Here is a 17098-nt window from a genome sequence, read left to right as displayed (position 1 = left end):
TAAATAGACTTCTTATTCAGAGGATCCCTCTGCTCCTCTGAGTAACATAGGAGGGCTCAAGGATACTTGCTCCTTTGAGGCAGCAGCATTTGCTTTGCTGAGCTTAGGGCACGGTGGTGTTCGTTACCACAGCACCTGTTTGAACAGCAGCTTCCTGGAGTTGCCATTTTACAGCCCACAATCCATCACGACTTTTGGTCGTTCACTGGGGAGCTTTCCAGCACAAGTCCGCTTCTCACTAGCACCCAACATAGTATTTTGAGCTTTCACATCACCACCTATGAAAAAAACCCAGTAGCAGTCCACTCACTGCTTAAATGTGAAGGCTGGCTCCCAGCAAGCTACCTGCATCTAGGCAGCGAGTAAATACCCAAAGCCAGCCTGGCCCAGCACTGTCAGTAACGCCCCGTTCTCTCAAGCTTTGATTCCACAGTATATTGAATATGGGTTAAGATAGGGCTGACAGCTCTGAAAACAGGTGCCAGGCTAACCCTAGCATTGCAGTTATTTTTGATCCAGCAGCAGCTGCCCCCAGAGAGCATTAAAGCTCCCCTTTCTAGAAAATTCAGTAAACAGGTTCGGGAAGTATTGGCACACACAGGAACACACACAAAAACAACGTACAAGAAACACGGAAATGGTTTCACAGTTCTTGAGTTTAATTGTTTCAGCATGTGGGTTTTCCTTGCTTTTCAGTCTTCCCATTGCCATCGTTCTTAGGAAACCTGCATGAACACAGACTCTTCCTAGACCAGTACATAAACCAGACACAGATGCACAAGTTTATTTGCAGTTTTCTTAAGCCTTGGTTTCTTAACTTAAGAGAGAGTGTATTAAAAAACTATTACGCAATCAGATCAAGTATCTGACAGTGAGACGCACTGAGATCAGAGGACTCCATGATGGAAGAACATGACAGGAATCCCTTACAGGAACTACACTTCGGCCTAGCCTGTTCAGGAAGTCAGAGTTACAGAAGATCAGCCTCTCAGAGAACTTTGTTGTCTCCACTATGCTGTCAAACCAGCACAGAAGAAAAGTCTGTTTCTTACTGTTTCACTCTTGACAAAATTGAGGCCTTTGGGAAGAAATGGAAAAAAAACAAAAGTGGAACCCAAGACAGATGTTCACTCATTTCCCCCTCTCCCTTTAGCTCACGAAAACTTGAGGCTCTTCAGCCCCATGTCTCACAAAAGAAGCAAAAAAAAAAAAAAAAAGAGACTAGAAAGGGCTAGCATAAGATGTACTTGACGAAAGGCAATTCAAAAGATAAAAAGACAAAGGGTCATGAGGTAAAGAACAGTTACAGAAGCATGGGAATGAAACGACACTGTGAAGGCTTTACACATACACACACACTCGGTAGCAAGATCCTCCTCTGCAACTCAAAAGATTTGACAATGAAGCACAAACCCAATTAAGCAAGGCTAGCATAGATAATGTGCGTTATCTAGTAGGCTTTAGAATATCAGATTAACTTGGATTCTTGAATATAAAAGATCTCAAAACTTGCTCAGAAACTTTGGAGAGAACAAACCCTGTAGGTAGCCTGGATTCCTAAAACTTGAATAAAATTTTCAAGTAATTGTGCTGGTAGGAAATATCACGTGATATTATACAACGGGTTTTCTACCCGCTTCCAGGCCTCTTCTAGTCCCAACGGTTTTGTATCACTACAGCAGGCTCCAGGTTTGTGTGGGCTAGTGGTAGACTGTTAGAAACTTGGTATCAGCGAAGGAGAGCTGGCTATCCCACTGACACCAGTGACACCAGGAGCTGCTGTCCACATTAGAGTTGCTCAAAGAAGTTAGGAAAACAGTGTAGAAAGGAATTTTGGGGAAAGGTTTTTTGATTAACCAGACACTAGTTTTGTAATTTGCTGTCAAAGGACTCAAATGCATCTAGTTAGTTCAGCTTTAAGATTCTACAAGCAGAAAATGGAGGAAGAAGTCCAGTGTTCATAAAGGGTCAGGTAGATGAGTAGCTGCTGCAAGCAGAAGAGGAATCTTAATGTCATGTCCTGCATCAATGCAAGTTACCCCATGACTCCTTTCTGCCTTCTCTACCCCCCCCGCCCCTATTTTAAGGGCAGCTGCTGGACTTTGCTAGACATGAATCAGTTCTACTCAAAATTTCTGAGGGGACACAACCTGTGAGCTAGGTGCAAGTTACCCTAGAAGAACTGCCATGCAATGTGCATGAGAAACCAGCATTACGCAGGGTGGCAAGCACTTCCTACCACAACACCTACAAACTGTGGCAATGGATGTGTGTTAGCATGTTAAAAAGTAATATTCCACAGTTAAAATGCAATTTTCCATAGGAAAAAACGTTCCCTGTACCTAGGAGCAAATCTAGGAGTACGAAAGTGACCTAAGCAGATGCAAACAATTGTAGCCACAAACTATCAAAACAGATCTCAAATTAAAAACAAAATTAAAAAAAACCCAACAATCTTAATTCCAAACAGTAAACAAGCCACCTATTAAAACGGGCTCTTAGAAAGAGTAAAATCTATGTTTAAAATATTACACACCACGTTACTATCCAGCTAATAAAAAAAAAAACAAAACCAAACCAAAACCCACCAATAAAAATAACCCAGCCAAACTTTACAAACAGATTTCCTTTGCAATAAGGATATCAGATAAAAAGTTACGGAACACGCTGCGGTACGTTTACAGGGAGGTTGTTCTTCCCCTCTGCCCAGTGTCTTTACTCCCACCAGCTCTTCTTCTGAGCTTGTGCTCAGTTTTTCCAGATGCGCTCTTTGCTTGTAGAAAGAGAACTTCCTTTTGTCCATGGAGAACACGGCACCCAGGAAGCAGGTGAGGAGAGAGGTCAAACTTCTTGCTGTCCATTTCACATCACTGAGCCAGTTGCAGATGTTACGTGAGTTCAAGAAGTTTCTATCTCAGAGGCCTCTTCTATGAAGTTAGCAACAGGACTGAGGAGCAAGAGCGGAAACAGTTTATACTCTCCACTCCCATCTTCCGAGAGGAGCGGTGGGTCGCCCATTCCCAGTGCGTCCAGAGGCTCAGCCTGGCTCGTTGGAGTTGTTAGCGGCAAGACAGTTTCACTATGTGGTGGAGGATGAAGAGCAGGTTTCTCCTCCAAGGGGGGCAGCAGGTCTTTCGGATCCTCTGTCTTCCCTGCAGCTTCGCTTGAGGGTAGCTCTTCAAATAACGAAAGCAGAGGATTGGCCCTGTACTGTATCAGCTGCATATCTGAGGGGAAACAAAGGGTTTAAACTCCAGGCTCCTCTGTCACCTAAGCAAAGGCTCTTATTCAAGACAAGGAAAACTGGAGAGGCTGCTTCAAAACTTGGTTCACTAAAGAAAACCATACAGCTGAGCTGTGACAGACCACATCCAAGCTGCAAGAGGGGAGCTAAGGCTGCCGTGTCTGTTCACATCAGTATCTGAAGCATGCTTCAAGCCCCTCATACATACAGCATGCAATGGCAGCACTGACGTAGTAAAATGAGTAGCACTGCATTTGTGGGGGTCGTAGCCCATTAGGAGATACTTCCACAATGACATTTGCACTTCTGTTCCCTATTGTGACACTCTGTCACGTGTAAGAAAAAGGAAATCATTAACACCAACATGGGGCATAGGATGGGGCCTCTTAGGACTGAGGCACAGCTTCGTAAGATCAGTGAAACATTCCAGTCTTCACAAAAATTTTAAGCCCAGACCAAAGGAGGAGATAAACCATATCACAGGCTACAAAAATTCCATTTCAAAACACAGTTTTGGCAGAGCTTGGAGCTGTCACAGCTCTCAGTGTTCCTTCCTGCCCACCTTTGCTTCCTGCTGTGTCTCTCTCACTCGCTCCCGGATCTTCAGTGGTCTCTGTCAAGTCTGCAATCTGAATCAAAACAGACAGAGCATAAGACAGAATGCTTAACAACAACAAAACCCAAGTCTTCACTGACTGGTTAACAAAATTAAAGGAGAAAGGAGGAGAGAAGAGAAATGAAACAGTTGACCAATAAGCCCCTTGTTGCACTCGAGGGCCAGCAAAGAGGAGTTCTCAAAAGAAGGCAGGGTGAAATACAGACAAACCTAACTTACCAAAGCCAAGCAAGCTTCTGACTGGCACATATTTATTTCACCTTCCAAACCATTTATTATAATGTCTTGTTGGAATAAAACTTTTAAACATGATTTCATCAATACAATTAAATTTTGCAAGCACTGCTTGAACACAGCTGCATTTTACCACAGTTGTGGTCTAAGCTCTTACGACTGGAAAGTCCTAGCTTCAATATTATTTCAGGACTACAAAATAAATGACACTTGCAAGGTTTTTTTTTTCATTTTAACATGCATAAATTTTAGGAACTGGACCAAGAGAAGTAAATTTGCACTGAACTTTTATACGACCTCTGAGAAAATTCCACAAAGCCACGTTCAGAATAAATGCAGTATATTACATTATATTTTTCATTTCATGCTTTTCCTTCAGTCTTCAGACAGACTGAAGACACGCAGTCTCATCTGAACTACAACCCCAGACCTAGTCATTACTTGGCTAAAAGACATCACAGGAATCCCTGAGGCTAGGAGAAACAAGCCAAGAAACTGTTCTCACACACTTAGACTAAAAAAGAGACAAGATTGTCTACCCTCCTCATTCTAAACAGAGGGTCTAGAAGTATTAGATAGAAAGAACATGTTATTCAAAGCAAAGTGACAGTTTAAATCAGCCCAGTGAGTGTATTACTGCAGCTAGGAACATAAGACTTGAAATTACCTTGAGAACCCTCTTAAATTCACATATGCCAACGGTGATAACTGAAAACATTAAGTCAGCAGGACTAGATAAAATAGCAGTTTCATCCTCTGCTATCAATCAAGTCCCCACCCTCAAACTGCATCAGTCAAAATGTAGCTCTGAACACCATATTAACCCTCCCCATCATAGAAGCAACTTGCGCTTACATTTTCCATACCAGGGGAAGTTTCCATCAAGCTTATATCCAGGGCTGGCAGCTCTGGATTAAATGTCTGAAAATAAAAACAGTCCATGTGTCATATAATAAGGTTCTTAGAACAAAACGTGAGAGAGCTCCTGGAAGGAAAGCAGGATCCAGCACAGCACACCACCCTCTGAAGCACAGCGAAGGCGGCTCCTCCGCAGGCCTACAGCAATTTACTTTCAACCTGTGGCAGAAACTGGGGTCACAGGAGAAAAGGACACCATGTTTCCCAGTGGTTTAGGGTATATGGCTAAGTTTCATCCCATACCACAATGCATAATGGAACACACAATCAGGATGTCATGATAAGTTGCGAAGGAGAAAAACGTCCCATTTCTTCATTTTTTTCCCCTTGAGTTACATATAACAGAAATACTACATGAACTGAAAAAGGTTCTCAACTTACCTTGTATATCCTTAGGCTCCTAGAATGACTATGTATCGTTCTATCCACAACTACTTGCTTCTCAGGATTTCCCCCCCTCTTGCCCATTACAAGATGGAATAAACCAGTAAAATTTCATAATGCACCCTAATCAATATTTTTCAGAAATCAGAAAGAGTCAAAAGACACTCACATCACTGAAAGCTTCAGAACCAAAGTTATACTGCTTCCCAGATAACATTGCTTGAAGCTCTTCAAGGCTGGCATCAATGCAATTAAGAAAATCCTGAATTTCTTCTCTAAAAAGACAAAATGATATAGTAGTGTACAGGCAGCAGTCAGGTCCTTCTTTTGCACCACGAGGCAGGAGAAACTCTTAGCAACGATGAGCTGACCTCTCAGTTATTACAGCTGTGGGGCAAGATGGGAGCCAGCCTAGGTTGCTCACCATCCAGAATAGCTTCTTGCCTAATGAATGAAACGGCATTCCTGCATCACTTTTCAGGGTCCAGCTCTTTGAAGGACAGGTACAGGGAAGACTACCTGAGCGGCAAGTATAATAACAGCTATCACATCAAAAAGCAGTTCCTCCTTCCACACCTACTTCCTCCTTCATTTTAATATCTCCTGAATGTTCTCAGATCCCAGCCCATATACCAATACCTGTTTAAACTAAGGTCTGATGGCTGTCACCTGGGGACGATATATAATCAGCAAAGGGCGGGAAATAATCTGGATCTGAAGAAACACTACCTATTTTGAAACACCAGATTGTTGCCAAATTGTGCGCCTTTCCAAGGACACTGGGCAGGACACGGGACAGGGAATGAAGCGGAAAGGAAGCAGCAACACGGTGCCAGTCCGGCACTTCTCGCTGTGCTGCAAGCTACCTCCTGTGCTGGAATACTCAGCTACAAGCAACACCCAGTTCCAAGGCATTGCCCCGCATTTTGCAGTGCCAATGAGGTAAGGTCTTACAGGGCCTTCAGACTACACTGAGGGCTGACATGCATCATCTCAGCACTTCCTACCTGAAGTCAACCGCAGAGGAAGAGCTGCCAGGACAACGAACTAAAGCTAGTTCCTTGATCCAGCTCACCCTGCAGACACACGAATGACTGCACCGATAAAGCTCAGGGGCCAGTGCAAGCCAGGAACTGCTTACGTGGCAGTGCCGCTGAGTGTGAGACCACAGCCCACATGATTTTGGTCCTAGGGGAGAGTCTGGTCTGATAAGACAGGAGGGAAGCGAACCTTTGCAAAAAAAGAGGGGCAAAGAAAGGAAGCAACAGCGAAACAACATCAGGCTAGCACAGACACAAATCCGCATCCAGTTCTCAGAAACAAGCAACACATGGTGCCCTCCTGAAATCGCCACCCTCCATCTGCTGTTCGGCAGTGCTCGGCAGTGCCAGTAGTTGGCGGTACATGGGCTGATGCGACAGAGTGACCTCGCCGACCCTCAGACTGACAGACACATCAGAAGTCGGGCACACTCATTACTAGAGATGGGACTCATGAACTCGCCCTGCTTTTAGTGTACGATGCTAGCACTTGTCTTTTTCAAGACCTACTAACAAAGGGGCAGAAATTTAAGTGAATTAACTTTCTAAATGTCGTTGATGGACTATGTTCTGCTAAACACATCCTCTAAAACTTTGACAAGTTCCCCCAAGATGACGACAGCGTAAGTTTCCAGAAACGAGTTAATACCTTTCCAGTAAAGGATCATTTTGGTTTCCAGAGCTGTTCTCGTTCAAGATGGAGTCAATCACTGACACGGGGTCTTCTGGAGCATTAGGTTGTGCAGAATGGAGTTCCACAGCAACATTTCCTATTTCACTGGATTTGCTGACATCATTTATAAGAACTGGTGGGACAGGTTCTGCACGACTTAACTCATTTGGCTGCAATACTTGACAAATAGGTAAGCTGGGATCCAGAGCTGCCTGTGTCTCTCTAAAATATGACCCAATGAGAAAAAACACACAGAAGAATTCACCAAATGTATTACTGCTCATTTCAAGTTTAGTATCTCAAATCTTAACAACTAATAATGTCAAGACAGTCAAGGGTTCAAACAACCGACTGGTCTTTAGAAAAAGAAGGAAAGTGCCTTCCTAAAGGCAGATGAGAATCTCTTACTACAGCTTATACAGACAGCACGTATCAGAGCAAACCACCCCATTTTGCCAGTGTATGGAAATTAGGCAGGAGGGAAACTCCTAACATTGCGTCTCTGGAAAGAAAAGATCCCACACTGGTCCATATTTCACTCTGGGTGTTAACAATTAAATGGGTTTTCACGAGAATCTGATGCCACAGAAAAGAATGCCTTCCCTTCAGTTATGCTTAGCATAATGCTAGTGAGAGCAGTACTGAAACTAGAGATAAAACTATATGTCTTGGTTTCCTTATTAGTAACCTTTATACATTTTGGATTGTTTGTTAGTAACCTATATATTCATTCAGGTCCCTGTTCAGTCGAAAAGTTAAGTATGTGCTTATTTGTTGATTAGACAGAAAAGGCTCAACAAACCAAACCTGGAGTGCCAAGCGGCTTGATAAGCCCTCAGGCACTCCTGAAGAGACAGGAGCTCTTAAAAAACTTTTGAGGACCACAACCAATGCTGTGTGCTGTAAAAGAGGCAGCCTAGAAACAGGCCTGTCGGGCACAAATAGAGTAAAAATCCGGAGAGGCTGTTTCCCAGAATTCATACGGATCACTCACGCTAACGTAACTACCCAATGAACAACCTAAGCATAAATACCTCCACATCCTTTAAACATACCTGGCTCTGCCACTTGTGTGTGCCACAGCAAGGAGACCATCAGTGGCGTTTTCTAGGGTATCGGTGATATCTCGAATGACGAGACCTGTACCATTTCCATCCTCAACATCCGCATTATGTTCCGAAAAAGCCACCTGCAGGGTACAGCAAACAGAGTCAGTAAACCAAAAGGTCTGACTTTTTCTGATGTTGAAGCTCCATTCTTCTTGCAGCTTCTCTTCCCTGTTCAGGTTTCATCTTTCACTAGTTGTACTAATCTGCATGATTTTACAGACAGAGCAATGCTTTAAAGCGGCCCATTTCAAAATGGAGCGCATCTGATTATAAGATTAGGGTATTAATAGTTATAAGGAAGACTTTGAGATCCCTGTATATCATCCTGTCCAACCCATTGTCTCTCTCTCTGGGAAGACTTACTGCTTGGCCACTCTCCACCGGTATGCGAACATACTGACGACTGTATTTGGAAGGTGAAGCACCTGCAGCATCTGTTAGAGACCTGAGACAAAATACGGCTTTAGTATATAGTTCCACAGTAAAAATCCGTAGTGGTGCCAAATACGTACAGCAATGGCAAGAACCACCATTCTTCTACTTCTAAGACAGCTGGCTTTTGGAAATGTTTTTTAGTAAGCGTACGGCAGACAGGTTGCATTCTAAACACGCTTTTTGCTTTGAATAAGTCAGTCACATTTGCACACTTTGAAGGAGTTACCATTTCTGATAACTGTGCCCTTCAAAATTCAAATTGTATAGTATATTCTCTTCCCACCCATTTGTTTTAGTGCTAAAGCAGAGGAAATCTTTATTTCATGCTTTATTCAACTTCCATCAGCTTTCTCAAGTCTGAATACACAAGTGATAAAAATATTCTTCGTACAGTCTATATATCTTCCTTCTAGAAGCTGATTTATCCCTGTAATTGACATCTGACACTGGTTTGTGACCTATCCAGTAATTACCTTTTTCTTTTGACCCCAACAATATAATTCCCTCGCATCAAACTTAGTATAAATTGAAGAATCTAAAAAGGAAAAACAAACAAAAAAACAAAAACAAGTGGTCAGCATAGCAATCCTAACAGCAAATTACTAATTCAGACTTTCCTACAAAATTATGTAGTTATGTGATTGAAATTAATAGGTAAATTAAAATTCCATTTCTGTTCATGCCTTAAAAACAAAATGATAGTTACAAATGGCATTGAAAAGTTAGCCCCCTTGGACACTTTTTTCTTTTTAAATGTAACATAACACCACAAGTCATTAGAAGATTCCAGACCATAAGCAGCTGAGGGATAAACCAGAGAAAATTCGTTCCAGTGCAGAAGCTCCTATAGTTTCCTTGGGTTCCAAGTTGACTTCTTGAGTGGTCTAAGTCTGTCTTGGTCCAACATCTTTCACAGACTCCATTCCATGTGCCTGCAATCTCTTGTCTTAGGCTCCTGCTACCATGCACTGCCTCCAGCCCCATGTTTACCCCAGGTCAGCTTGGTTTACTGATTTCTCTCCAAATAAGATTCACTGAGATTTCAAACACAGTGAAATCCTTTTTACTATGACTTTTCCTTAGTATTTTGCTTGTGGTTCTTTGCTGTGCTACTTCTGGGACGCTCAGGAACTGTGAACATTTTCTTTATGCTGTATTAATATAGCCTGTTCAGCTCTGTGTCATTTGTCATTCTACATAAGCAAAGAATGCCATCAGAGAGGCATCACAGAGGCAGGAATAAGGATGGTAGCACTGAAGATGCTGCAATGGTACCTTAGACAGCAGCTTCTGTTGTTGACTGTGCTTCTGCCTTAGAACTGCCACTTCCTTCCACAGGGCCTTATTTTCTCTGCAATGCAGAATAAATTAGAAGACAGAGGATGAACAGAGTTTACTTTATATGCTTTAGTTTTACAGCTTTCAAACTTTCACAGTACCTTGCAGGACCAATGGCAACATTCCTTCTGAGGATAACTAACAATCAGTTAATCGGATCCACTATCATGAACTCTGGGTTAAATTAACTCAATTTTCCATCAGGCAGGACCAAGCACTCACTAATAAGAACATTCTCATCCTCTGCTGCTCCACTAATAATCATGATCTGAGGTGTTCCTTCAAAGCCTCAAAGCCTTAGAATAAAGACATGGTGTTTGGAAACAGGCTGAGTGTAACACAGCCCACCTCAGAACAGTTGCAACGTTTGTGTTTGAGGGTTTGGTTTCTTTTTTTAAAGGAACAGAGGAAGTGGAGTGAAGGTATCTCCTGAACTTTGGTCGATACCTGCTTGCGTACCAATGATCTGAATGAATTACCAGTGCCTACACAAAAACTATCCGAGGGAACAGAGATGAGGATGTGCAAAGTCCACTTTCAATTAGAAAGAAAAACCAAAGACTAATTCTCCCTCACTGCATCTAACGCTGCTTTGTGTTTAGAAAGGGAAATGCTTTGATCGCCCTAAAAAACTACTAGAAGTGATGGCAACCAGAATGAAACCTCAACATAGTCAAACTCCCAGTCTTAATCTCTGGTCTGTAACTGAATTATAAAACCAAACAAGATTCAGAATGTCCTGTGGAGTGGAATGGGAATTCTTAGCAAAAAAAGGTGTAGCTTCAGCTGTTCCCAGTTCAGATGAAGCCCACATTTAGAGTCAAACTCCATTAGATATAAGCAACATTCAATGTATAAGTGCCTCTGAAACAGATGGAGTCTACCTCTTCATGTTAGCCAGTCTGACATCCATGTTGTTCTGCTGCTCTCTCATTTCCTGGACTTCAGAGAGTACTTTGTGCAAATCCTCCGTACAGACCTTGAGATCCTCCGTTCTTACTGCAGATACCTAGAACAGGACCAGGTTGCACATGCTTTACTACAAACAGTGCCTTGCACACTGCTTTCTACAGTTAGTCTGTAGAAGAACAGGTACAAACTCCATTAAAAGATTAGGTAACACTATAATTGCTATAGATGATGGTCCTCAGGACAGTCTACTCTGAAAAAAACAAGATGTCAATGAAAACATGAGATTAGCACTTTGTACGTGCAGGCAGTAGATTCATCGCTAATTCATGAAAAAACCTACCACTGATTGAAAAGAGCCTTCCCTATGGTGTTGTCTCTGACAGGTCTGGTGACAGCTTGCCCTCTAGTGCCAAGGAAGAAGACACCAACCAAAACCAAAACAGAATCCGTAGTAGAATAAGACGATCGTATTCCTTTTAGGTGTGGGTAAATCTGCCAGCACAGGAGTAATAAATTTCCACTAAGTTGCTGGTGGCGGATGCGGGGACAGGGGAGGGAGGGAAGGTGTCTAATTAGATGCATCTTACTTGATTTGAAAATGTGTCCCACACCACCTGAATTGCAGACTCCCATATTGGTGCTTCCTCTATTACCACTCTGCTCAGTGACATTCCAAAATTATGGAGACTTGTCTCCAGAAAGTCAGAGTCCAAACTGCTCGCTCTTCTGCCCATAGCAGAATCCATGAATGCTCTTCAAACGATGGTGGAAGAGTCACCAGACAGCAAAAAGCTCGCTCTCTCCTCCCCATATTCAAAATTTTCCAGTTCCTTCAGCAACTCTCTGTCTGGTGGTGGCATCGATGGCTGACATACAATTCGGTATTTTGAAAAAGATGGGTCTGGTGCACCACACGTCTGAATGACATGTCCAGGTTTTGTGGGCATAATTTTAAAGATCGCTTAGCCAAATACTGATGATAACTGAACCAAATGGAGTTGCACCAGATAACCACCAGATGTCCCCTCCAACCTACAGCATGCTATGATTTTTCTTATTATTCTACTAAATTCCAAGAGGGAGGTGAAAGCATCTGGGATTGGCCTGCTGAAGTGCTAGATAACTCCCATGCAGGTTAGCTCAGAGACCCCTTTTTTCCAAAGGAGAACGGGATGGTCAGAAATGGACCTGCAGTGTTATAAAATAACATCCCATCACTTCTTGATGAAACAGAACCTAACTGTTATGTAATCAGTCCACAGAAATAACTAACTACTTTCTTAACACAATCCAGTGTCACAGAGGATGGACCGAAGGGCCTGGCGGTTCTCCTCTCTGTCTGCGTTTCCAGGTGCTTTGCTATTCGTTGTGGGTAATACCTTATGCTAAGGTACATGAGCTATATCCCAAATGCAATCCATGGCCGTCTGATTTCTCCTCAGCACACCCAAATGCAGTCAGCCTGCCTCTAAAAAAAGGGCCAAACGGAAACATTCTGCCCAAGTGCAAGGAACTGCTCTCTTCAAAGTCTTTAACTCGACAGTAAGGCTGTCAGGACTGAAGCACACCAGCAGAGCTAACACTAAAAAGGAGTAGATAAAGGAAGTCCTGCATTCAAACTTGCATTCCTGTTAGAGGCTTGAAATCCAGTTTATAGCAAGTATGGAAATATGACTCCATTCCAGACAGTATGAGATCAAGAAAAAACCAACGGACATTTTGCGAACAATCCCTAACATTTCCTGTGCAACAAAGAATACGTTTCACCAACCTATTCAGTAGTTTCATATGAATGTCCTTGGCACTAACTAGAGCTTTTGTCTTTCCATCTAGAATACTCCACCCAGAGCAACGCTCCTGGGATACGTGGTGCCATACATAATGTCATCAGCTGATTGCCCCAGAATACCAGAAAGCGAGGTGTGCAAGCCAAGACAAGTTAGCGATGACAGCACCTGGGAAGAGCACAAGCCTGAGTCAGAGAAGCAACCGTACAACTATATTTAATCAATTGCGATTCTGAACAGAGACAGCTCAGTGAAGAATCAATCAAAACACAATTGTGGCTCTCAAGCCTGCCCCGTACTTCTATTGACTTGGGCAATGTAGCTACCACATTACGACATTCTAAAGAAAAGATTCTGCTGTTCAAACGTCAACATGATGTATCATGATACTCTCTTTCCCTGGCAGCCAGGATATTATGGGCTGTAATGTGCCAACAGAGGATAAATATCTGTGCAGAAACAGGTCAGAGGAGGCCTGAATGTACAAAACAAAACTGGAAAGCACTAATAAAGATGTAGCCTAGTGGCAACACAGTTTTGGAGGAACAACGTCAGTTATGCGAGCTCACCCAAATGAGCTCATTACTGATGCCCTTGCTAATTTTCATTGAGCACCAAATGGGAATGTATTTTCTTTCACTTCTTTCATTTTGTGATTCCTTCCAACTCTGCTGTGCTGGCAGAACTGAAGACCATGGTAAGCTGTAATCATGTATATGAACCCCCTGTGGGAAAACGGCTCTAGTTTGACAGCTACGAAGACCGTGGTCCTACTCCAGTGCATTGCTAAACAACAGCAGGGTGTGTTCTGCCCAAGAGCTGGCCCGAGGAGGCCAAGCCAAGCATTAGCCTGGCATTCAGGAGGGAGTTGCAAAGGCTTGCATCATGATGCACTGCCTTTGTTCCCATGGAATTTGTTGGCTGAGGACCCTAGACTGGTGTTGATAAGCTCCTTTTCATAACAAAGTGAAGTAAACACTTGCTTAGACTGTACCTTGCGCTTGATGTTTTCCAGTAAGTGTGCCTTCCCTTGCTTGAAGAAGGGGTGCTGGAACTCAATGACTGAGCTTTTCTCTGCCATAACCATACCATTCTCCAGAGCAATCACCTTCCTGAAACCATCTGTGAAGAGGTATTAACAAGGTCATTTCTTTCACAGTACAAAGCTGACTGTTACAACACACAGCTAAAGAAACCCCCGAGGCTACTGAAATACCTACAGCACTACAGTTGCTGGGAGCAGAAACTAGGAAAAACAGCCAAAGTAGCTTTTCTTTGGTGCTCAATGACTTGACTGCTCCAGTCTTCGCAGCTAGAGGACATGTCCACAATACCATCAAATGACCTTGCAGGCTGTACCAACAGCATGCACGGCAGAGACCAGCTAGGGTCTGCAAGTCAGGCAGTGATGTCCAAATAATCACAGAAATTAGGTAGAAATTAGATTATGGGTTTTTTTAGGGTATCTTGAATAAAATCTTGTCCCAGTGGAAGCAGCAGAACGGTGAACCTTCCCTCTCGTGCCTATAATCCCAGACAACTACATATCAAAACAAATGCTGTCACGTATCACCGGGGTCTACAGAACAAAGTAAGGAAGAGAAATTAGTTCCCAGCCTTTGCAAACACGTGCACGCAGCGTACTTTCTCCATACCAGACTGCCTGCATGAAATAAGACGTTGCCAGCTCTATTTCCGTCGCTGCTTCAAGTACCACAGGGCAGATGCGAAATACAGTTGACAGACCAATCCGTACCTCTCCTCATTTGAGTTTTTAACACAGTTAATGCACTCCAATTTCAATGCACCCCAACAGTGCTACCGTTAGAAAACCTTACTCGAAGGTAGGGTAGGTCCAGCAGGAAAAGGAGGCTGCCATCGCATTTCATGTCTTCGTAGGAAAATCTGCATTTTAGCATTTACCCTTCCTACAAGGCAACTGACAATTGTTTGCTTGCACTACCCTTTGACACTCAAGCGAGTCTCAACACTTGACACAAACAGCAGCACCCACCCTGTGTCAAGAGGCCAAGCGTACGCTTTCTGTCTCACGTCTGACAAAACCTAAACAGGGATCAGCTAGAGAGACCAGGCAAACCTACCGAGCAAGGACAGAGAGTTCCTCCCCTTTCTAAATAAGGTGGCCACCTTCTGTGCAGTTTGTACCTTCACTCAGCCCATAAGCTATCTGCTGCAAGACAGCTATTTCTGCCGTGTGTTGCAGCCCCACACATTGTACTGTATCTCTGAATTACCACCCCACTCCAGCTTCTTTGCCTGTACAAGCTGCACAGGTGTTATATCGTGGACGCCACATGATGCTCACAAGTCAGGCACAGAAAACATCATGAGAAACTTAGTCCAGCTTGATCCATCAGTGTGACTAATCTTCTTTCAACACAGCAATGCAGGCAACAGCATGATCGAGGCAGTTTTATTGCCATGGTAGATGCACGGGTGTAGATATGCCTGTGCTCCCCTAGGTACACACAAGTTTGCTGTTACTGTTGCCGTTCACCCTACCACTGGAGCCCAGCGAACTCTACCCAAGCTTCAGGTACCAGCATGTAAAGCGGTATTTTTACAGTCGTTGCTCAAAAGGACTCAGAGCTGGAACACAGACAACAAAGACTAAGCCAAGCTCTACTGTTATTCTTTTCTTTTGCAAAGCAAACTCAAGACCAGAATTCACGTTTTCAGGGATGAAAGACCTGTCAAGTCAATCCGTTTGTTTAAAAAAATCCAAGTCGATGCCAAGTAGCAACAAATTTGGCAGAAAGAGTACATAAGAACAGCTGATGCTTACACATGTTAAGCTGTCGTATGAAGCTGGAGATATTGTTGTGCTTGAAGTACTTGGGGAGTAACTCCTTGGCAAACCTCTGCTCATCCAGAATGCAGAAGTTCTCACCATTCTAGGAAATAAGCAGAAGGAACAGTTAGAGAACAAGCACAATTCTTCTAAGGCGTTGCTCATAAGTGAAGCCATAAATAAACAGGGAGAATCCCTACAGCAGGGAAGGGCAAACGCCTCAGCAGAGGGAATTGCCTGCGCGAGCATGTTGAGCCCTTGGGACTGAACTGAAACGACGGTCACACGGCACACTTCTACTGAACGGGGGATTTTTTTTTTCAAGTCCTGAAGTCTTGGTCTTAACCCAAAGAAAGATCATTCTAAAAACCCCGCTGCCTGCTGCTCCCTTCGTCCACAGGAGACACAAATACCGCTCCAGCGCCACAGAACTTGTGCTACTAGAGGGCTTTTATCGCCTTTGACCAGAGCCCACCAGCTGCTGATGAGATTCTTCCCTTGTACGTGCTATGTCACCACTAAATATAACCAAGGAATGTCGCAGAGTTACTAAAAGCTCGGACGTCACAACCCTGCGGCGAAAACGCGTAACTGTGACACAAGATGAAGTTTCCGCTTCATCAGATTCTCAGGTCCAAACTTCCCGGAACCCGGCGGGTCTCCGAGCCCTGTTCGTGCAGTCCACAGAGAGAACAAAAACACCACGTTTCTTTTCGTCTTTGCCTTTGCAAAGGCCAAACCTCTGAAAAAAAGTGGAGGAAACCCTACGGCTGTAACAAGGGCAGGGGACAAAACCGGGCGCCGTGTTTGTGCCAGATGTCTCGCTGGCCTGTTTGCGACGCCCCGGTGCCGGGGGCACGCGCCACCAGCACGGCCACGTGCCAGGGCTGGGGAAGCGACAAACCGGGAGCCGATCGCTTCCCGGGGCGCGGGGCCGCCGCGCGCCGCCGCCGCGCGCCCCGGGGCCGGGATGCCCCCCCCCGCGCGCTGCCGCCCCGCCCCGCCGCGCCACGCCTGCTCACGGCCAGGGCGCGGGCACCCCTGCGGCGGGGAACGGGGGGCCCCCGCCGCCCCGCCGCGGCAGACCGGGGTCCTCCCCAGCCGCCGCCGCCCCGCGTCCCGCCGCCCCTCCCCCGCAGCCGGCCCCGATCCCCCGCCCCGCGGGCGGCGGTGCCCGGGCCGGGCCGGGCCGGGGCCCGGCGGCCGCCCTCACCCTGCTCCAGCAGATTACGTCGTCGCTGTGCGGGTCCTCCACCAGCGCCCAGAGCTTGGCCAGGAAGCCGGGCACCGGGGCGGCGCCGGCGGCGGCGGCGGGGGGGGGGCAGCGCCGGCCCTTCCCGCATCCTCGGGCCGGGCCGCGCGCTCGTGCAACGGGCTGGGGAGGGCGGGGCGGCCAACGGCGGCCGTGACGCCGCGCGGGGCGGGGCGTTGCCTCAGGCCCGGGGAGCCCGCTCACTGGTGCGTGCCTCCTGGCCCTGCCCCTCTAGGCGGCCCCGCCCCGTGGCCCGCCCCGCCCGGCGGCTGCGAGCGTGACTGTTGTTGTGCTCCCGAGGGAGCGCGGAGCGCGGCCCCGTGACATCACCGGCCGCCGTTAAA

General features: G+C 45.3%; 1 protein-coding gene across 1 annotated transcript; it reads right to left on the bottom strand.

Moving 5' to 3' along the window:
- Window positions 1-638: 638 nt before the first annotated feature.
- On the bottom strand, window positions 639-16860 carry LOC142063139 (heat shock factor protein 3-like). The gene is given in 14 exon segments (XM_075106527.1): window positions 639-3227; window positions 3807-3873; window positions 4950-5015; window positions 5566-5671; window positions 7086-7331; window positions 8165-8298; window positions 8582-8663; window positions 9127-9188; window positions 9929-10004; window positions 10876-11000; window positions 13685-13812; window positions 15497-15605; window positions 16716-16820; window positions 16822-16860. Coding segments are annotated over 14 exon segments (1659 nt in total). The 5' UTR covers window positions 16846-16860; the 3' UTR covers window positions 639-2898.
- Window positions 16861-17098: the final 238 nt, after the last annotated feature.

Source organism: Phalacrocorax aristotelis, chromosome 11, assembly GCF_949628215.1.
Source record: "Phalacrocorax aristotelis chromosome 11, bGulAri2.1, whole genome shotgun sequence".
In the NCBI taxonomy this organism is placed as follows: domain Eukaryota; kingdom Metazoa; phylum Chordata; class Aves; order Suliformes; family Phalacrocoracidae; genus Phalacrocorax; species Phalacrocorax aristotelis.
Note: the sequence above shows the minus strand (reverse complement) of the source record. Positions and strands in the feature narration are given on the sequence as shown.